The 22,434-nt window shown below is 55.5% G+C and overlaps 1 protein-coding gene across 1 annotated transcript; it reads left to right on the top strand.

The window, feature by feature from the left end:
• The first annotated feature begins 717 nt into the window (after positions 1 to 717).
• On the top strand, positions 718 to 21,676 carry LOC147086389 (protein ENTREP3-like). The gene is given in 8 exon segments (XM_085978463.1): positions 718 to 943; positions 946 to 1,003; positions 1,101 to 1,200; positions 1,623 to 1,707; positions 1,835 to 2,380; positions 8,100 to 8,162; positions 11,756 to 12,048; positions 19,075 to 21,676. Coding segments are annotated over 8 exon segments (1,404 nt in total). The 5' UTR covers positions 718 to 867; the 3' UTR covers positions 19,258 to 21,676.
• The last annotated feature ends 758 nt before the right edge of the window (positions 21,677 to 22,434 follow it).

The raw sequence follows: 22,434 nt of genomic DNA, 5'->3' as shown, positions 1-22,434 counted from the left end.
GAATCGGTACAGATGTGCGGGGTAAATTGGGGATTGGTACAGATGTGTGGGGGTAAATTGGGGATTGGTGCAGATGTGCGGGGTAAATTGGGGATTGGTACAGGTGTGCGGGGTAAATTGGGGATTGGTACAGATGTGGGGGTAAATTGGGGAATCAGTACAGATGTGCGGGGTAAATTGGGGATTGGTACAGATGTGTGGGGGTAAATTGGGGATCGGTACAGATGTGGGGGTAAATTGGGGAATCAGTACAGATGTGCGGGTAAATTGGGGATTGGTACAGATGTGTGGGGGTAAATTGGGGATTGGTGCAGATGTGCGGGGTAAATTGGGGATTGGTACAGATGTGCGGGGTAAATTGGGGATTGGTACAGATGTGCGGGGTAAATTGGGGATTGGTACAGATGTGCGGGGTAAATTGGGGATTGGTACAGATGTGCGGGGTAAATTGGGGATTGGTACAGATGTGGGGGGTAAATTGGGGATTGGTACAGATGTGCAGGGTAAATTGGGGATTGGTAGAGATGTGCGGGGTAAATTGGGGATATGTACAGATGTGTGGGGTAAATTGGGGATCAGTTACAGATGTGCGGGGTAAATTGGGGGATCAGTACAGATGTGCGGGGGTAAATTGTGGAATCAGTACAGATGTGCGAGGTGTGAATTGGGGATCGGTACAGATGTGCGGGGGTGAATTGGGGATCGGCACAGATGTGCGGGGGTAAATTGGGGATCGGTACAGATGTGCAGGGGTAAATTGGGGAATCAGTACAGATGTGCGGGGGTAAATTGGGGATCAGTACAGATGTGCAGGGGTAAATCTCTCCTTTTATTTCCCAACAGCTGGTTCCCCAGCGGTCGAGGTCCATGAACCCGGAATGCACCTCCCCTCACGATAACTTCCTGCAGCACATGGCGGACCCGGATGAATTTGTGCCCCCCGTGCCCCTCCTCCCTACTACCCCCCGGAGTACACCTGCAGCTCGGAGACAGATGCCCAGAGGTAGGCAGGGTCGCGGCCCTTGGCTCGGTTCACCGGCTGACCTTTGCACCCGACCCCGCCCTGCCCCTGATGTGCTCTGTGTTTGTTTCTCTCGCAGTATCACCTACAACGGTTCCATGGACAGCCCAGTGCCCCTGTACCCCACCGACTTCCCCCCGCCGTACGAGGCCGTCATTGGGCACAGCACCGCCAGCCAGGTAAGGTCAGCGGGCAGGGGCCACGACAGCCTCCTCTGGGCGGAGGGTATTAAGCTGGGCGAGGGAGGGTATTAAGCTGGGCGAGGAGGGTATTAAGCTGGGCGACGGCGGGTATTAAGCTGGGCGACGGCGGGTATTAAGCTGGGCGACGGCGTGTATTAAGCTGGGCGTCGGCGGGTATTAAGCCGGGCGACGGCGGGTATTAAGCCGGGCAACGGCGGGTATTAAGCTGGGCGAGGGAGGGTATTAAGCTGGGCTTGAGGGCGGGTATTAAGCTGGGCGAGGGCGGGGTATTAAGCTGGGCGAGGGCAGGTATTAAGCTGGGCGAGGGCGGGTATTAAGCTGGGCGACGGCGGGTATTAAGCTGGGCGACGGACGGTATTAAGGTTGGTTTATCGGACTCTGGCTCTCGCTCTGTGCAGGTCACTGATTTCGATCACCAAGTCACTGAGATCTCCAACTCCAGTTTCTGTGAGCAGATCCTGTCCACGGCTTTCAGTGGAGAAGGTAAATGTCGGCAGTGCTGACCGTTCCCTCTGTCTCTGTATAACATCCCCCCCCCCCCCCCCCAAAATCCCCCGGGAGCTCTCGGTTGGGGTTGACGGGCTCTATTCCGTGTCGTCCTTTTCCCCAGAGTCCATGGACAGCGGCTCCCTCATGATGTCGGAGATCATCGATATCCCGGATGACAGCAGCTGCTCGGAAGACTCCTGCCTGATGGGGGTTCAGGGCTCGGTGCGGTCGATGGACTACGTCCTGCCCAGCAGTGCGCAAAGGGCTGCCGAGACCTGCAGCTCCAGCCTGGAGGGGGATGCCTGCCCGGGTAACCGCAGCCCCTGTACCCGGAGTGGCCGCTCCTTCTCCTGCAGCGCCCCCAGCCGATACTGCGCCGAGCAGCCCGCCAGCGAGGACGTCTTCACTCAGAGCTGCCAACGTCTGGAGGCGGTGGGCTCCTGCGGCCAGTCCCCGGACCACCGTCTGGCGCCCAGACAGAAGAACTACTCCGTCTCGTCGGACACGTCTAGCCTCCAGACGCTGCCAGACAACCCGTCTCACCAACAGTGTCCCAGCCGGCGGTACAGTGAGCACTCCAGGCCGCCGACCCCGCAGAGAGGTCTCACGGCCTGCCGCATCACTCGGTCGAATAGCGATCCCGGTCTGTGTGTGGCGAACGACCCAGGTGAGTGCAAAATGATTCACATCCATCGCCTTCCTGCAGCTGAAGCCTTTGTGCTGGTGCTGATGGATTTGGGGTAGGCAAACGGGGGGAGGGAGAGGAGAGAGAGACAGGGAGGGAGGGAGAGAGAGACGGGGAGGGAGGGAGAGAGAGACGGGGAGGGAGGGAGGGAGAGACGGGGAGGGAGGGAGAGAGAGAGAGACGGGGAGGGAGGGAGAGAGACGGGGAGGGAGGGAGAGAGACGGGGAGGGAGGGAGAGAGACGGGGAGGGAGGGAGAGAGACGGGGAGGGAGGGAGAGAGACGGGGAGGGAGGGAGAGAGACGGGGAGGGAGGGAGAGAGACGGGGAGGGAGGGAGAGAGACGGGGAGGGAGGGAGAGAGACGGGGAGGAGGGAGAGAGACGGGGAGGGAGGGAGAGAGACGGGGAGGGAGGGAGAGAGACGGGGAGGGAGGGAGAGAGACGGGGAGGGAGGGAGAGACGGGGAGAGAGAGAGAGACGGGGAGGGAGGGAGAGAGACGGGGAGGGAGGGAGAGAGACGGGGAGGGAGGGAGAGAGACGGGGAGGGAGAGAGAGACGGAGAGAGAGAGAGACAGAGGGAGGGAGAGACGGGGAGGGAGGGAGAGACGGGGAGGGAGAGAGAGAGAGACGGGGAGGGAGAGAGAGGGACGGGGAGGGAGAGAGAGAGAGACGGGGAGGGAGAGAGAGAGACGGGGAGGGAGAGAGAGACGGGGAGGGATGGAGAGAGACGGGGAGGGAGGGAGAGAGACGGGGAGAGAGGGGAGGGAGAGACGGGGAGGGAGAGAGAGGGAGACTGGGAGGGAGAGAGAGAGACGGGGAGGGGAGAGAGAGAGAGACGGGGAGAGAGACGGGGAGAGAGGGAGAGAGACGGGGAGGGGAGGGAGAGAGACGGGGAGGGAGGGAGAGAGACGGAGAGGGAGAGAGACGGGGAGGGAGAGAGAGAGAGACGGGGAGAGAGACGGGGAGGGAGAGAGAGAGACGGGGAGGGAGAGAGAGAGAGACGGGGAGGGAGGGAGAGAGAGACGGGGAGGGAGGGAGAGAGAGAGAGATGGGGAGGGAGGGAGAGAGAGAGAGACGGGGAGGGAGGGAGAGAGAGAGAGACGGGGAGGGAGGGAGAGAGAGAGACGGGGAGGGAGGGAGAGAGAGACGGGGAGGGAGGGAGAGAGAGAGAGACGGGGAGGGAGGGAGAGAGAGAGAGACGGGGAGGGAGGGAGAGAGAGAGACGGGGAGGGAGAGAGAGAGAGACGGGGAGGGAGGGAGAGAGAGAGAGACGGGGAGGGAGGGAGAGAGAGAGACGGGGAGGGAGGGAGAGAGAGACAGGGAGGGAGGGAGACGGGGAGGGAGGGAGAGACGGGGAGAGAGAGAGAGAGAGACGGGGAGGGAGAGAGAGAGAGAGAGACGGGGAGGGAGGGGAGAGAGAGGGGGAGGGAGGGAGAGAGATGGGGAGGGAGAGAGACGGGGAGGGAGAGAGAGAGAGACGGGGAGGGAGGGAGAGAGACGGGGAGGGAGGGAGAGAGACGGGGAGGGAGGGAGAGAGAGACGGGGAGGGAGGGAGAGAGACGGGGAGGGAGGGAGAGAGACGGGGAGGGAGGGAGAGAGACGGGGAGGGAGGGAGAGAGAGACGGGGAGGGAGGGAGAGAGACGGGGAGGGAGGGAGAGAGAGACGGGGAGGGAGGGAGAGAGAGACGGGGAGGGAGGGAGAGAGAGACGGGGAGGGAGGGAGAGAGACGGGGAGGGAGGGAGAGAGAGACGGGGAGGGAGGGAGAGAGAGACGGGGAGGGAGGGAGAGAGACGGGGAGGGGAGGGAGAGAGAGACGGGGAGGGAGGGAGAGAGAGACGGGGAGGGAGGGAGAGACGGGGAGGGAGGGAGGGAGAGACGGGGAGGGAGGGAGGGAGAGACGGGGAGGGAGGGAGAGAGAGACGGGGAGGGAGGGAGAGACGGGGAGGGAGGGAGGGAGAGACGGGGAGAGAGACGGGGAGGGAGAGAGAGAGAGACGGGGAGGGAGAGAGAGAGAGACGGGGAGGGAGAGAGAGAGACGGGGAGGGAGAGAGAGAGACGGGGAGGGAGAGAGAGAGACGGGGAGGGAGGGAGAGAGACGGGGAGGGAGGGAGAGAGGCGGGGGAGAGAGGGAGGGAGAGAGAGGGAGACTGGGAGGGAGAGAGAGAGAGACGGGGAGGGAGAGAGAGAGACGGGGAGGGAGAGAGAGAGACGGGGAGGGAGGGAGAGAGACGGGGAGGGAGAGGGAGAGAGACAGAGAGGGAGAGAGACGGGGAGAGAGAGAGAGATGGGGAGGGAGGGAGAGAGAGAGAGACGGGGAGGGAGAGAGAGACGGGGAGGGAGGGAGGGAGAGAGAGAGACGGGGAGGGAGAGAGAGACAGGGAGGGAGGGAGACGGGGAGGGAGGGAGAGAGACGGGGAGGGAGAGAGAGAGAGAGAGACGGGGAGGGAGGGAGAGAGACGGGGAGGGAGAGAGAGAGAGACGGGGAGGGAGAGAGAGAGAGATACGGGGAGAGAGAGAGAGAGACGGGGAGAGAGAGAGAGAGAGACGGGGAGGGAGGGAGAGAGAGACGGGGAGGGAGGGAGAGAGAGACGGGGAGGGAGGGAGAGAGAGACGGGGAGGGAGGGAGAGAGAGAGAGACGGGGAGGGAGGGAGAGAGAGACAGAGGGAGGGAGAGAGAGACGGGGAGGGAGGGAGAGAGAGACGGGGAGGGAGGGAGAGAGAGACGGGGAGGGAGGGAGGAGAGAGACGGGGAGGGAGGGAGAGAGAGACGGGGAGGGAGGGAGAGAGAGACGGGGAGGGAGGGAGAGAGAGACGGGGAGGGAGGGAGAGAGAGACGGGGAGGGAGGGAGAGAGAGACGGGGAGGGAGGGAGAGAGAGACGGGGAGGGAGGGAGAGAGAGACGGGGAGGGAGGGAGAGAGAGACGGGGAGGGAGGGAGAGAGACGGGGAGGGAGGGAGAGAGAGACGGGGAGGGAGGGAGAGAGAGACGGGGAGGGAGGGAGAGAGAGACGGGGAGGGAGGGAGAGAGAGACGGGGAGGGAGGGAGGGAGAGACGGGGAGGGAGGGAGGGAGAGACGGGGAGGGAGGGAGGGAGAGACGGGGAGGAGGGAGGGAGAGACGGGGAGGGAGGGAGGGAGAGACGGGGAGGGAGGGAGGGAGAGACGGGGAGGGAGGGAGGGAGAGACGGGGAGAGAGAGAGAGAGACGGGGAGGGGAGAGAGAGAGAGACGGGGAGGGAGAGAGAGAGAGACGGGGAGGGAGAGAGACGGGGAGGGAGAGAGAGAGACGGGGAGGGAGAGAGAGAGACGGGGAGGGAGGGAGAGAGACGGGGAGGGAGGGGAGAGAGACGGGGAGGGAGGGAGAGAGACGGGGAGAGAGGGAGGGAGAGACGGGGAGGGAGAGAGAGGGAGACTGGGAGGGAGAGAGAGGGAGACTGGGAGGGAGAGAGAGGGGAGACGGGGAGGGAGAGAGAGAGAGACGGGGAGGGAGAGAGAGAGACAGGGAGGGAGGGAGAGAGACGGGGAGGGAGAGGGAGAGAGACGGGGAGGGAGAGAGAGAGACAGGGAGGGAGGGAGAGAGACGGGGAGAGAGAGAGTGAGACGGGGAGGGAGGGAGAGAGAGACGGGGAGGGAGGGAGAGAGAGACGGGGAGGGAGAGAGAGACGGGGAGGGAGGGAGGGAGGGAGAGACGGGGAGGGAGGGAGAGAGAGAGACGGGGAGGGAGAGAGAGACAGGGAGGGAGGGAGACGGGGAGGGAGGGAGAGAGACGGGGAGGGAGAGAGAGAGAGACGGGGAGGAGGGAGAGAGGGAGGGAGAGAGACGGGGAGGGAGAGAGAGAGAGACGGGGAGGGAGAGAGAGAGAGAGAGAGACGGGGAGAGAGAGAGAGAGAGACGGGGAGGGAGGGAGAGAGAGACGGGGAGGGAGGGAGAGAGAGACGGGGAGGGAGGGAGGGAGAGAGAGACGGGGAGGGAGGGAGAGAGAGACGGGGAGGGAGGGAGAGAGAGACGGGGAGGGAGGGAGAGAGACGGGGAGGGAGGGAGAGAGAGACGGGGAGGGAGGGAGGGAGAGACGGGGAGGGAGGGAGAGACGGGGAGGGAGGGAGAGACGGGGAGGGAGGGAGAGAGAGAGAGACGGGGAGAGAGAGAGAGAGACGGGGAGGGAGGGAGAGAGAGAGAGACAGGGAGGGAGGGAGAGAGAGACGGGGAGAGAGAGAGAGAGACGGGGCGGGGAGGGGAGGGAGAGAGACGGGGAGGGAGAGAGAGAGAGACGGGGAGGGAGGGAGAGAGAGACGGGGAGGGAGGGAGAGAGAGACGGGGAGAGAGAGAGAGACAGGGAGGGAGGGAGAGAGAGACGGGGAGAGAGAGAGAGAGACGGGGCGGGAGGGAGAGAGACGGGGAGGGAGAGAGAGAGACGGGGAGGGAGGGAGAGAGAGACGGGGAGGGGAGGGAGAGAGAGAGAGACGGGGAGGGAGGGAGAGAGAGACGGGGAGAGAGAGAGAGAGACGGGGGAGGGAGGGAGAGAGAGAGAGACGGGGGATGGGGGAGGGAGAGAGAGAGACGGGGAGGGAGAGAGAGAGACGGGGAGGGAGGGAGAGAGACGGGGAGGGAGAGGGAGAGAGACGGGGAGGGAGGGAGAGAGAGAGAGACGGGGAGGGAGGGAGAGAGAGAGAGACGGGGAGGGAGGGAGAGAGAGAGAGACGGGGAGGGAGGGAGAGACGGGGAGGGAGAGAGAGAGACGGGGAGGGAGAGAGAGAGACGGGGAGGGAGGGAGAGAGACGGGGAGGGAGAGGGAGAGAGACGGGGAGGGAGGGAGAGGGAGAGAGACGGGGAGGGAGGGAGAGAGAGAGAGACGGGGAGGGAGGGAGAGAGAGAGAGACGGGGAGGGAGGGAGAGACGGGGAGGGAGACTAGAAACTGACTCCACAGCGCCACCCGGTGTCCCGAGGCTACAACTACACCATTACAGGCAATTGTTTACATACAAGATTTCCATTGGGAATGTTTACATAGAAATCTGAACAGAAAGTTGTGTCAGAGGAAGACCTTTAATAATCTAGATTTATCCGTGTCCCCCGGGGCACTGGCACTGTCCCTGTGACCCCACGTCACTTCACCCAGGTGCCCATACCTCACGTGCCAGTTTGGGCAGCGTTTGCAGGATATTGAACCGTGGAGGGTGCTGGACTTTGCATAATCCTTAACCTTCCCTTAAAATACCGGCTCGTGGCCCAGGGGACAGGGAGAGAGGCTCCTGATTCATAATCTGTATTGATCAGCGCGCTAATGCAGCCCATTACCTGCAGCGCTCACGGGACTCGCGCCAAGTCTACTCGCCTGCAACAATTTGCATTTGTACAGCCCCCTCCCTCTCCCGGGCCCCCCTCTCCCTCTCCCGGGCCCCCCCCCTCCCTCTCCCGGGCCCCCCCCTCCCTCTCCCGGGCCCCCCCCCCTCCCTCTCCCGGGCCCCCCCCCCCTCCCTCTCCCGGGCCCCCCCTCTCCCTCTCCCGGGCCCCCCCTCTCCCAGCTCCCTCTCTCCCCCTCCCTCCCTCTCTCCCTCCCCTCTCTCTCTCCCTCTCTCCGCCACCCGCCCAGCCCCCCGCTCCCCCTCCCATCCCTCTCCCTCTCTCTCTCCCTCTCGGAGAGCTGCCGTCTGTTTTCCCCTTGGATCGTCCATCATTCAGTAAATTATTTGTGATTTCTATCTAGGCGAAGGTAACGGGAGCTCCAAGACCCCGGAGGATGAAATGTCCCAGACTTCCACCGACACAGGTCAGGAGAGCAGCGTTTCTAACCCCACCGTCTCATAAACCGTCAGAGTATTGGGATAGAAATCATGGGAGTTGCTATTTTTTGACCCGACCCGACCCCTCGCTGACCTTTGCTCCCAGCCATTACTAACCAATCACTGACGAGCGAAATAGGTGCCCTGTCCTTCTGATCACAAATAGTTAAATAAAATCAGGATTTCTGCATGTATGAGGTGCGGACCTGTTTCCCCGCAACCAGCCTCAGGATTACTCGTCCAGCAACATGACCACTGCAACACAGTGCCATAGGTGTGAGGACATACCTAGAATCATAGAATGGTTACAGCACAGGAGGCCATTCGGCCCGTCGAGCCCGTGCCGATTCTCAGCTAGTCCCGCTCCCCCGCCCTTTCCCCGTAGCCCTGCAAATTGTTTTTCCTTCAGATACTTATCGAATTCCCTTTGAAAGCCATGATTGAATCTGCCTCCACCACCCTTTCAGGCAGCGCATTCCAGATCCTAACCACTCGCTGCGTAGAAAAGTTTTTCCTCATGTCGCCTTTGGTTCTTTTGCCAATCACCTTAAATCTGCGTCCTCTGGTTATCGACCCTTCCGCCAATGGGAAGAGTTTCTCTCTATCTACTCTGCCCAGACCCCTCATGATTTTGAACACCTCGATCAAATCTCCTCTCAACCTTCTCTGCTCCGAGGAGAACAACCCCAGCTTCTCCAGTCTATCCACGTAACTGAAGTCCCTCATCCCTGGAACCATTCTCGTCAATCTTTTCCGCACCCTCTCTAAGGCCTTCACGTCCTTCCTAAAGTGCGGTGCCCAGAATTGGACACAATACTCCAGTTGGGGCCGAACCAGTGTTTTTATAAAGGTTCTTCATAACTTCCTTCCTTTTAGACATCAGATGAGCATAGATTGGCTCAGCCTCAAAGTCGTCCATGATCACACAGCCTGTGCCAGCACTTAGCTCTCTGGGTCAGTGCATCAGGAATAGCTGCGTTGGCAATGTACGAGAGGGCCCCGCAGTGCCTGTCAAACCGTACCCCAGCGTGAGTCAGGGCTTTCAGGGGCAGGGAGAAGAAAACTGAAGCGTGAAAAACTAGTCTCTCAGGAAAATCGATCCAGAAAATAGAATAGCAAAATACTGCGGATGCTGGAAATCCGAAACAACAGAAAACGCTGCAGCACAATTCACACTTCATCGAGAGCCATCCTCTGTCTCTTAACCTGCCCCATTACCATCTCCTCTCGCCTTGAATATCTCTTAATACCTCTTTATTTCTCCTGCCTTCTATCCCATCACAGACCTTCCCTTTTGTTCTTTCATCCCCTCCCCCTTTTCCCAGCCCCCACTTGCTTTAAAATCTGTTCCATTTCCTGCTTTTTTTCCAGTTCTGACGAAAGGTCATCGACCTGAAACGTTAACTCTGTTTCTCTCTCTGCGGTTGCTGCCCTGGCCCGCTGATTTTTTTCCAGCGTTTTCTGTTGTTGTTCCAGAAAGTAGATGTGTGTTGGGGCGAGGAGAGCGAGCGGAGTATTTGTTCCTGGTCCCGGTTCTTGCGCAGTTCGCATTCGAGACTCGATTCCAGCCGCTGCACCCACGGATTCTGTGCTCCAATAGCAGGTTGTGGGCGGTGTCACCAATCGCAGTGTTTTAGCAACACAGAAAACTAGGAGCAGGAGCAGGCCATTCGGCCCTTCGAGCCTGCTCCACCATTCAATATGATCACGGCTGATCCTCTATCTCAATACCATATTCCTGCTCTCTCCCCATACCCCTTGATGCCTTTTGTGTCTAGAAATCTATCGATCTCCTTCTTCAATATATTCAGTGACTTGGCCTCCACAGCCTTCTGTGGTAGAGAATTCCACAGGTTCACCACCCTCTGAGTGAAGACATTTCTCCTCATCTCAGTCCTAAATGTCCTACCCCGTGCCCCGAGACTGTGACCCCTCGTTCTAGACCCCCCCAGCCAGGGGAAACATTCTCCCTGCATCCAGTCTGTCTAGCCCTGTCAGAATTTTATACGTTTCAATGAGATCCCCTCTCATTCTTCTAAACTCTAGTGAATACAGGCCTAGTCGACCCAATCTCTCCTCATACGACAGTCCTGCCATCCCAGGAATCAGTCTGGTGAACCTTCGCTGCACTCCCTCTATGGCAAGTGTATCCTTCCTTGGGGAAGGCAACCGAAACTGCACACAGTACTCCAGGTGTGGTCTCACCAGGGCCCTGTATAACTGTAGTAAGACATCCTTGCTCCTGTACTCAAATCCTCTTGCAATGAAGGCCAACATATCATTTGCCTTCCTAACTGCTTGCTGCACCTGCATGTTTGCTTTCAGTGACTGGTGTACAAGGACACCCAGGTCCCTCTGTACATCAACATTTCCCAATCTATCACCATTTAACTAATACTCTACCTTTCTGTTTTTTCTACCGAAGTGGATAACTTCACATTTATCCACGTTATACTGTATCTGCCATGTATTTGCCCACTCACTCAACTTGTCTAAATCGCCTTGAAGCCTCTTTGCATCCTCCTCACAACTCACAATCCCACCTAGTTTCGTGTCATCAACAAACTTGGAAATATTACATTTGGTTCCCTCGTCCAAAACTCCTTAAGGCAGCTTCTCTGATTCGGACCGTTCGCCTGACCTGTCGTCGGGCACGCACTCTGACCTCAAACACGCACTCTGACCTCAAACACGCACTCTGACCTCAAACACGCACTCTGACCTCAAACACGCACCCTGACCTCAAACACTTGGAATGAAACAGAGAGATTTTTTTTTTTATTGTCTCGGCCCCTCTGTGAAAATCTTAGCAACTTCCTCCAGTGAATTTCCGCCTTCACAGCGGTAAGAAATTAAAGGTTTTTCAAGAATTAAACCATCAGTCTGCGAGGGGTGAAACATAGAAACATAGAAGATAGGAGCAGGAGTCGGCCATTCGGCCCCTCGAGCCTGCTCCACCATTTAATGAGATCATGGCTGATCATCCAAATTCAGTACCCTGTCCCTGCCTTCTCCCCATATCCCTTGATCCCTTTAGCCTTAAGAAATATATCTAACTCCTTCTTGAATATATTTAATGAATTGGCCTCTACTGCCTTCTGTGGTAGAGAATTCCACAGGTTCACCACTCTCTGGGTGAAGAAATTCCTCCTCATCTCTGTCCTAAATGGCTTACCCCTTATCCTTAGACTGTGACCCCTGGTTCTGGACTCCCCCGCCATCGGGAACATCCTTCCTGCATCTAGTCTGTCCAGTCCTGTTAGAATTTTATAAGTTTCAATGAGATCCCATCTCATTCATCTAAACTCTAGTGAATATAAGCCCAATCGACCCAATCTCTCCTCATACGTCATTCCTGCCATCCCAGGTATCAGCCTGGTGAATCTTCGCTGCACTCCCTCCATGGCAAGAACATCCTTCCTCAGATAAGGCGACCAAAACTGCACACAATACTCAAGGTGTGTTCTCGCCAAGGCCCTGTACAACTGCAAGGTGGGTGTGGTGTGTGCCGGGCTGGGCCGGGTGGTGTGACGGCCGTGCATTGCCCAGGACTCGCTAATCGTTGCGCTTTGATCCACAGCTCCCTGCTCCGAGGCCTGCCTCTTGCCCAACTCGCGGCACGGCACGCCCGAGCTGCTCCGCCGGATGCCGGGAGGCAAGCTCAAGCCTCCCATGAGGGGCAAAGCGTTACAGACGCTGTCGAAGGAAGGGGCCCGCTCGCTCGGCGACTTGAAGATGTGCCGCGGCACCAAAGTACTCGTGGCACGATTCCTGCAGCGCTCGAAGCGCAACCTCACCGGGGAGCCGCCGGCCGGTGCCGGGGGGAGCAAACGGCGGGCGGACAGAGGCACCGCGGGAGGAGGCTTCGAGCAGGTGAGGTCCCAACGGTGACCGTGACCCCAGCCGCGACCCCGGTCGCGCCCCCGCCGCATCCCGGCCACGCCCCCGCCGACCCTAACCATGTCCTACCACAACCTCAGGACATCGAACCTGCCCTGGGTCAGTGTAGAGGGAGCTTTACTCTGTAAATAACCCGTGCTGTACCTGCCCTGGGAGTGTTTGATGGGACAGTGTAGAGGGAGCTTTACTCTGTATCTAACCCGTGCTGTACCTGCCCTGGGAGTGTTTGATGGGACAGTGTAGAGGGAGCTTTACTCTGTATCTAACCCGTGCTGTACCTGCCCTGGGAGTGTTTGATGGGACAGTGTAGAGGGAGCTTTACTCTGTATCTAACCCGTGCTGTACCTGCCCTGGGAGTGTTTGATGGGACAGTGTAGAGGGAGCTTTACTCTGTATCTAACCCGTGCTGTACCTGCCCTGGGAGTGTTTGATGGGACAGTGTAGAGGGAGCTTTACTCTGTATCTAACCTGTGCTGTACCTGCCCTTGGAGTGTTTGATGGGGACAGTGTAGAGGGAGCTTTACTCTGTATCTAACCCGTGCTGTACCTGCCCTGGGAGTGTTTGATGGGACAGTGTAGAGGTAGCTTTACTCTGTATCTAACCCATGCTGTACCTGCCCTGGGAGTGTTTGATGGGGACAGTGTAGAGGGAGCTTTACTCTGTATCTAACCCGTGCTGTACCTGCCCTGGGAGTGTTTGATGGGACAGTGTAGAGGGAGCTTTACTCTGTATCTAACCCGTGCTGTACCTGCCCTGGGAGTGTTTGATGGGACAGTGTAGAGGGAGCTTTACTCTGTAAATAACCCGTGCTGTACCTGCCCTGGGAGTGTTTGATGGGACAGTGTAGAGGGAGCTTTACTCTGTATCTAACCCGTGCTGTACCTGCCCTGGGAGTGTTTGATGGGAAAGTGTAGAGGGAGCTTTACTCTGTGTCTAACCCGTGCTGTAACTGCCCTGGGAGTGTTTGATGGGACAGTGTAGAGGGAGCTTTACTCTGTAAATAACCCGTGCTGTACCTGCCCTGGGAGTGTTTGATGGGAAAGTGTAGAGGGAGCTTTACTCTGTGTCTAACCCGTGCTGTACCTGCCCTGGGAGTGTTTGATGGGACAGTGTAGAGAGAGCTTTACTCTGTATCTAACCCGTGCTGTACCTGCCCTGGGAGTGTTTGATGGGACAGTGTAGAGGGAGCTTTACTCTGTATCTAACCCGTGCTGTACCTGCCCTGGGAGTGTTTGATGGGACAGTGTAGAGGGAGCTTTACTCTGTATCTAACCCGTGCTGTACCTGCCCTGGGAGTGTTTGATGGGACAGTGTAGAGGGAGCTTTACTCTGTATCTAACCCCGTGCTGTACCTGCCCTGGGAGTGTTTGATGGGACAGTGTAGAGGGAGCTTTACTCTGTATCTAACCCGTGCTGTACCTGCCCTGGGAGTGTTTGATGGGACAGTGTAGAGGGAGCTTTACTCTGTATCTAACCCGTGCTGTACCTGCCCTGGGACTGTTTGATGGGACAGTGTAGAGGGAGCTTTACTCTGTATCTAACCCCGTGCTGTACCTGCCCTGGGAGTGTTTGATGGGGACAGTGTAGAGGGAGCTTTACTCTGTATCTAACCCGTGCTGTACCTGCCCTGGGAGTGTTTGATGGGACAGTGTTGAGGGAGCTTTACTCTGTATCTAACCCGTGCTGTACCTGCCCTGGGAGTGTTTGATGGGGACAGTGTAGAGGGAGCTTTACTCTGTATCTAACCCGTGCTGTACCTGCCCTGGGAGTGTTTTATGGGACAGTGTAGAGGGAGCTTTACTCTGTATCTAACCCGTGCTGTACCTGCCCTGGGAGTGTTTTATGGGACAGTGTAGAGGGAGCTTTACTCTGTATCTAACCCCGTGCTGTACCTGCCCTGGGAGTGTTTTATGGGACAGTGTAGAGGGAGCTTTACTCTGTATCTAACCCGTGCTGTACCTGCCCTGGGAGTGTTTGATGGGGACAGTGTAGAGGGAGCTTTACTCTGTATCTAACCCGTGCTGTACCTGCCCTGGGACTGTTTGATGGGACAGTGTAGAGGGAGCTTTACTCTGTATCTAACCCGTGCTGTACCTGCCCTGGGAGTGTTTGATGGGGACAGTGTAGAGGGAGCTTTACTCTGTATCTAACCCGTGCTGTACCTGCCCTGGGAGTGTTTTATGGGACAGTGTAGAGGGAGCTTTACTCTGTGAAATAAAGAGTAGATTGCCTTTCAAAAGCTAGGCTTTATTAACCTTAAAAAACCAGCAGTACATGTTGAGCACCCAGTCTCAACCAAACTGTAGAAAACTGAATTTAAGATGGCCACCACAGGTCACATGGAATCAACTAACCAATAAGTTTACAGCATATATCTCAAGGCAGGAAAACAGGCAACCAATTACAATGCTTCTTATAAAACAAGAATAATCACCACATTCACTCCTCCTTTTAAAATATACTTCAACCTAGGTAGCCTTTACAGTTTACAATTAGTTATTTATGACTAGAGCAATACATGTATAATGCCTTCAACAATTTTAAAATTTTACTATTAAATTATTAATTATTTTAAAAGTCCATTTTTAATCGGTCGACCGGATATCTTGTTCGTGTCGACCTTCTTAGCCTTGGTGGAGTTCCTTGCCCTCCCACACCAGGAGACACAGAAATATCTTCTGCAGGGAGGCTATCAATATCCCGATTATCAACGGTTTCCGGATTGGAAGTCCCATTAGAAGGTAGACTGGGACGGTCATGAACATCCATCGGGGGCAGACTAAGAGAATTGTAAGTGTCTGCAATAGGATTGGAAATGTTCGTAGTATCTGTGACGACATCAACATTATCTGAATTATGGCTATTGTTAATGTCCTCAGGAGAGGGCTGGCCACCACAAGGAGCTAAGTCTTTAACTGAAACCGTACTTTCTTTCCCATCTTGGAATCGAATGTGAGCATATTGGGAATTTGCCTCCAATAGCTCCACCTCCTCCACTAAAGGATCATACTTTGACAGTCTAACATGGCGTCGGAGCAGCACAGGTCCCTGCATAGTAAGCCATGAAGGTACCGAATATCCCGTAGTGGATCTCCGCGGATAGTTGAAGAGCCTTTCATGGGGGGTCACATTAGTAGCCGTTGAAAGCAATGATCTAATGGAATGCAGGGCATCAGGCAGTACCATTTCCCACTGTGTATTCTTAAGGTTCCGGGATGTCAAAGCCAACATAACTGCCTTCCAGATCACCCCATTGTATCGTTCGCACTGTCCATTACCCTGGGGATTATACGGGGTAGTTCTGCTAGTAGAAATTCCCCGACTCTGGAGGTATTCCTTCAACTGGGAAGACATAAAAGAACTTCTCTGATCCAAATGGATATACGCAGGCATCCCAAAGATGACAAAAAGTTGAGTCAGACATTTAATAACTGTAGCAGCTGATACATCTGCACAAGGAAAAGCAAAAGGGAACCTTGAAAACTCATCCACAACAGTAAATATATATCGATTTTGAGTCGTTGAAGGAAGAGGCCCCTTAAAATCAACGCTCAGGCGTTCAAAGGGAGAAGTAGCCTTTATAAGATGAGCTCGTTGAGGCTTAAAGAAATTCGGTTTACACCGGGCGCAGACAGAGCATGACGAAGTCATCCGCTTGACGTCTTCAACTGAAAAGGGCAAATTCTTACTGCGTACGAAGTGTATCATCCTCGTAACACCAGGATGGCACAAAGCATTATGAAGATTAATAAGCGTATCTCCGTGAAGCACAGAACAATAAGCCCTCGACAGCGCATCAGCGGCAACATTATCCTTCCCCGGACGATAGACTATATCGAAATGGTAGCATGCCAACTCGATCCTCCACCTCATTATTTTATCATTCTTAATCTTTCCGAAATGTTTGACATCAAACATGAAGGACGCAGATTTTTGGTCAGTTACTAACGTAAAATGTCGCCCAGATAAATAATGTCTCCATTTACGCAGTGCTTCTACGATTGCGTACGCCTCTTTCTCTATTGATGAATGTCTCTGCTCACTATTGCTCAGAGTATGTGAGAAAAAGGCCACAGGTCTTCCATTTTGGTTCAGGGTAGCCCCAATTGCAAAATCGGAAGCGTCCGTCTCAATCACAAAGGGAACCTGCTCATCAATAGAATGCACAACTGCTCCAAGGATATCCTTTTTAAGATTATCAAAACACATCCTGGCCTCCCATGATAGAGGATATGTCGTAACCCGAATAAGGGGCCGGATCTTCTGCGAGAAGTTTGCAATCCAATTAGAATAATAAGAAAACAGTCCAACAACTCGTTGCAAGGCCTTTGATTTACCTTGCCCTACTAATTCTATCAGTGGTCGCAGCCGTTCTGGATCTGGCTTAACCTTGTTTCCCGAGATAATATACCCCAGTAAATTTACCTCGGTGGTCGAAAAGATACACTTCTCTTTATTGAAAGTTAAGCCAACTTTTTCCGCAACTTGAAGGAATCTTTCTAGATTAAAATCGTGCTCCACCCTTGATTTGCCACACACCGTGATGTCATCTAAATATGAGAAGGTGTCAGAGAGAGAATTATCACTTATAAAAGCATCCATTGCCCGTTGAAAACAGGCGACACCGTTAGTAACACCGAATGGTACTCGGCAAAACTGGTACAGCTTTCCACCAGCTTCAAAGGCCGTATATGGTTTGTCCCTCTTAGCGATAGGAATCTGATAATAAGCACTCTTTAGATCAATAGTGCTAAAAACCTTATATTGAGATACTTTATTGATAAGCTCATCAATCTTAGGCAGGGGGTACGCATCTAATTGAGTATACCTGTTAATAGTTTGAGAGTAGTCTATCACCATTCGCTTCTTATGTCTCTCATTAGTGGTGACAACTGCCTGTGCCCGCCAGGGCGAAAAACTAGGTTCAATGATTCCTTCCGATAAAAGACGTTGAACTTCAGAATTAATAAATTCTTTATCCTGACTGCTATACCTTCTTGACTTGGTAGCAATTGGCTTACAATCCGGCATCAAATTGGAAAAAAGTGATAATGGAGAAATGAATAAAGAAGTTAATCCACAAATAGACAAAGGTGGCTTGGTTCCTCCGAAAGAAAGACTGAGGGACTCATGTAATTGAAGCACATCATGACCAATCAAAATGTCCGCACAGAGATTAGGCAGAACGGATAGGCGTATATCAGTATACGTATTACCTAGGAGAATTAATTTCACAAGGCAACAACCAACTACTTGTGAGGTGAGAGTCGTCTGAGCCATACACACCTGATAGGAAACAGGCAAAATTTTCAAACGCTTCTCCCTCACATACTGAAGACTTATAAAGCTCTCAGTACTGCCCGTATCTATAAGGGCCTTCACTTCTAACCCATTAACTTGGGCCATAACTATAGCTTTGTTTAGGCCATGGGAAAAGACGGCAGAAACTGATGCAATAAACGCCCTATCTAAAGGCTGAATAGTCGCAGAGGAGGCAACCGATTTGCAAACACGTGCGTAATGACCTCCCTTGCTGCATTTACTACACAGCCTCCCGCAAAAATAACACTTCTGAATCCTAGAGGCAACAGCTGCCGAAGTAGAAACTGTTTTGGAATCTGGCAAACCACTCCTATTAAATCCACGTAACTCCCTTTCATCCGGAACTGCCGAAACCACGGTCGCAGGCCGATCAAAAAGAGCATAAGAATCCGAACTTCTCTGAGCCAAATCCAATGTAGAGGCTTGCTCAAAAGCACTCTTAAGATCCAAGATCTTATTTTCTAATAACCGCTGACGAATTGATCTAGACAGTAATCCATTAATAAATGCATCCCGTACCGACTCTTCCCTATGTTCTTCTGCAGACACGGCCTTATAATTACAGTTAGCACCAAGGCGCCGGAGTGCTTGTAAATAAGCATCCAAGGATTCTCCCGCCTGCTGCCTACGGGCAGATAAAAGGTGACGTGCAAATACCTCATTTTTGGGTTTAACAAAAAAAAAATTCCAACGTAGCAATAGCCAATTCATAAGTTTCACAGTCCAAAATATACTTATACACATCCAGAGCAATGTAGTTGATTAGTATATCCAACTTATTTAGAGATTGCTGATCCAACACACCCAAAAAGTTTTTAAATGTACGATACCAATGTTTCCATTGATCATCCACTCCTGCAGAATTAGGGTCAGCATTAAATCGTTCCGGTCGAAGATACCGTTCCATTATAGCAAAAGGTTAATAAATTGAAATAAAGAGTAGATTGCCTTTCAAAAGCCAGGCTTTATTAACCTTCAAAAACCAGCAAGTACATGTTGAGCACCCAGTCTCAACCACTGTAGAAAACTGAATTTAAGATGGCCACCACAGGTCACATGGAATCAACTAACCAATAAGTTTACAGCATATATCTCAAGGCAGGAAAACAGGCAACCAATTACAATGCTTCTTATAAAACAAGAATAATCACCACACTCTGTATCTAACCCGTGCTGTACCTACCCTGGGAGTGTTTGATGGGATAGTGTAGAGGGAGCTTTACTCTGTATCTAACCCCTGCTGTACCTGCCCTGGGAGTGTTTGATGGGGACAGTGTAGAGGGAGCTTTACTCTGTATCTAACCTGTGCTGTACCTGCCCTGGGAGTGTTTGATGGGACAGTGTAGAGGGAGCTTTACTCTGTATCTAACCCGTGCTGTACCTGCCCTGGGAGTGTTTGATGGGGACAGTGTACAGGGAGCTTTACTCTGTATCTAACCCGTGCTGTACCTGCCCTGGGAGTGTTTGATGGGGCAGTGTAGAGGGAGCTTTACTCTGTATCTAACCCGTGCTGGGAGCTTGCTGTGTACAAATTGGCTGCTGTGTTTCCTACATTACAACAGCGACCACACTTGAAAAAGTACTTGATCGGCTGTAAAGCGCTGTGGGACGTCCGGTGGCTGTGAAAGATGCTGGAGAAATGTATATTCTTTCTTTTACTGCCTTCTCTTTCCCAGGGGCCCCGTAACCCGTGGCCGGCGAGCATGAGGCAGCGGGTCTGGCGGCAGGAGGGCATTCACCTGCGGAGCTGCGGGGACCTGAGCTCCTCCTCCAGCCTGCGCAGGCTCTTCTCCTCCAGCCGGCTGGAGAGCAGTCGGCCCCACAGCCTGATCGGCGTGTACCGCGAGACCGTCCTCTGACAGATGGCCACCTCGGGCACAGCACCCTCGCCCCATGGACCGCCGGGGAGGAGCGGCGGGCGCAACCGGGCGTCGGAACAAGGAGAGACTTCGGGCGGTGACGGTGACCTAATCTTTGAGCAGTGACCTCTTGCCCTTGGGACCGTGTCAACATTTCCACGCTGAGCTGCTTCTCTCGCACGAGCCTGTTTAACATAAACTGTGTGTGTGTGCACGCCGGGAGGGAGATTAAGGCCTGTCGCTGGCTCATTCTCAGATGACTCGGAAGACACTTCTCGCCCGCGCAGTGGGTGACGGCCCCCCGGGGAGCTTGCCCACCTTCTTCAGGGGCTCTCCGATAATCGACGCCCTTTACTGGGCCTCAAGGACGAATTACCCCAGGGCTCCCCAACAAACTCTGGGTGTGGAGCTGGATCCCGGGCCTGACTGACTGACCAATGGTCACTCTTTCCTGTTGGCCGAGTTTTGTGGCCCCTCCTCGAGGGGAATTTGGGAAAAGCTGGCCCCGCCCCCCCGAGGTGGCGACCCCGAGCCGGGCCGGAGTGGGAACGGCCTCCTTGGTTGAAGAGACGACAATCCGGTGTCGATTGTTGCATCAAAGCCCCGCGCCGCCTCCCCTTCTCCAGGATGTTTGAAGGCCAGCCTCACCTGCTGAATAAAGGGACCATTTCACACTTAACGGGACACCCGGGGGTCAGAGGTGAAAGAAGCCGCGGGTTCAGCCGGACTCCCAACAGGAGCCTGACGACCAAACCTCGCATTGTGTTATTGGCCTCGGCGTTCCGCCGTAGGTGAGCAAAACCGTCGAAACAGGCCGCGAGCCATGGCTCGGCCTGGCTCAGTCCCGGTCGGTTCCCCTCAGCCTGGCTCAGCCCCCTCTGTCCGGCTCGGTCCCTCTCGGCCCCCCTCAGTCTGGCTCGGACACCCTCGGCCTGGTTCAGTCCCCCTCGGCCCCCCTCAGTCTGGCACGGCCCCTCTCGGTCCCCCTCAGTCCCTCTCGGCCCCCCTCGGCCTGGCTCGGTCCCCCTCAGTCTGGCTTGGCCCCGGTCAGCCCCCCTCGGCCTGGCTCGGTGTCTCTCGGTTCCCCTCAGTCCGGCTCGGTCCCTCTCGGCCCCCCTCAGCCCCGTTAATGCCTCGCGTCCCTCTGCCCGTGTGAAATGAACTCTCCGGAGCGCTCCCTTCCCACCTGGATTAGTTCATCCGTTCCCTGGAGTCTGTGTCTGCCTCAACCCAGGGGGCAAACCCCCTCCTCCACTTTCGGATGATAACAGGCGCTAAGAACACGACCCCAGATTCTTGTCGGAGCCTGTCTCCTGCTGGGGGAAAAATCCCATTGGACCCAACAAACGGAGGGAAGGTTCTTTCGGCTGTGACACCCGACTCACACTGCTGGGGTGAAGATCTCCTTTCGGTGGGCTGGCAGGGTCCCACGTGAAATGAGTTTGGGCCGTTCTCAGCCCAGTACCAGTACCAGTACTGTCGGCCCACTGTACAAACACGGCCTGTAAGTTGGCATGAGACTGTCCTGGTGTACACGCTCTCCCATCGAAGCCCCTCCCTCTGGTACACTAACCCATCGAAGCCCCTCCCTCTGGTACACTAACCCATCGAAGCCCCGCCCTCTGGTACACTAACCCATCGAAGCCCCGCCCTCTGGTACACTAACCCATCGAAGCCCCTCCCTCTGGTACACTAACCCATCGAAGCCCCTCCCTCTGGTACACTAACCCATCGAAGCCCCGCCCTCTGGTACACTAACCCATCGAAGCCCCTCCCTCTGGTACACTAACCCATCGAAGCCCCTCCCTCTGGTACACTAACCCATCGAAGCCCCTCCCTCTGGTACACTAACTCTCCACCCGCCCTGGTCCTTGCTGACCAGCGGGACTGAGCCCAGCTCCTGGTCCGTACTGGGTTCGCTGATTGCAGCCAAGGTAGAGGGAGTGAGGGGTGCGGGGGACAAGCTTTGGAACTCCGAGGCCCTGGGTGGGTGAGCGAGGGGGGGGGGGAATCCAGCAGCCTCCATTCGAAGGTTGGGGGAGGTGAGCGAGTGGACTTGGAGTGAGGAGAGTCTCGGGCTCGGTCGCGTTTCCCGTTGCCCGAGTCTGACCGGGCGAAGTCGGGGCCGTGGCTCTGGATGGTGATCGGTGGAACTGCGAGGGGCAGGAGGCATCGCCCGTGAGGGAGGGGACGAAAGAAATGCCGGGACGCTACTGGCACAGCCCGGCGCTCGCAACTCTCTGGAAGACGACGTGCTTGGTGGATGTGGACACCAACCTGGCCCAATATTGCATGTGTTAAATAATGGAACTGTAAATAGCCGATTTATAACCATATACTGTGCGGACAACTTTCTACTGGACCAGATGTGGGGGCTTGCTGGGTGGCAGCAGATCCCGCGGGGGAGGGGGAGGGGGGTGTCGGGGCCCCGCGTACTTGGGGGGGGGGGGAGGGGGTCAGGGCCCCGCTGGCTGGGGGAGGGGTGGGGGCTGGGCCCCACGGGTTGGGGGAGGGGGGGAGGTCAGGGCCCCACTGGCTGGGGATGGGGGGGGTCAGGGCCCTGCGGGCTGGGGGCGAGGGAGGGGGTTCTGGGGGTGCTAGCCTGGGGTGGGCGGGGGGTTGCTGTCTTTGCGGCTGGATCAGGCATGTCAGCTTACCAGCAGCGACTGGGCTCACTATCTTTGGGAGGGGGTTGTGGGGGGGGGCAGTCTGAGCGGAGGGAATGACCAAATCCACCAGAGAGAAGCAGCAAACGTAGCAGGAGGCTGCGGACAAGGGAAGAGCCCGAAGTCCGTGAACCACAAACACTGTACAGACCTCAATCAAAGCAACTCGCCTCACACTGCACTGACATCTGGGAGTGTTTGATGGGACAGTGTAGAGGGAGCTTTACTCTGTATCTAACCCGTGCTGTACCTGCCCTGGGAGTGTTTGATGGGACAGTGTAGAGGGAGCTTTACTCTGTATCTAACCCGTGCTGTACCTGTCCTGGGAGTGTTTGATGGGACAGTGTAGAGGGAGCTTTACTCTGTATCTAACCCGTGCTGGACCTGCCCTGGGAGTGTTTGATGGGACAGTGTAGAGGGAGCTTTACTCTGTATCTAACCCGTGCTGTACCTGCCCTGGGAGTGTTTGATGGGACAGTGTAGAGGGAGCTTTACTCTGTATCTAACCCGT

Source organism: Somniosus microcephalus, unplaced genomic scaffold (genome assembly GCF_052327205.1).
Source record: "Somniosus microcephalus isolate GS21.2 unplaced genomic scaffold, FLI_Smic_1.0 unresolved_chr7, whole genome shotgun sequence".
Classification (NCBI taxonomy): Eukaryota; Metazoa; Chordata; class Chondrichthyes; order Squaliformes; family Somniosidae; genus Somniosus; species Somniosus microcephalus.
The sequence above is the reverse complement of the archived record's forward strand: the minus strand, read 5'-3'. Positions and strand labels throughout refer to the sequence as shown.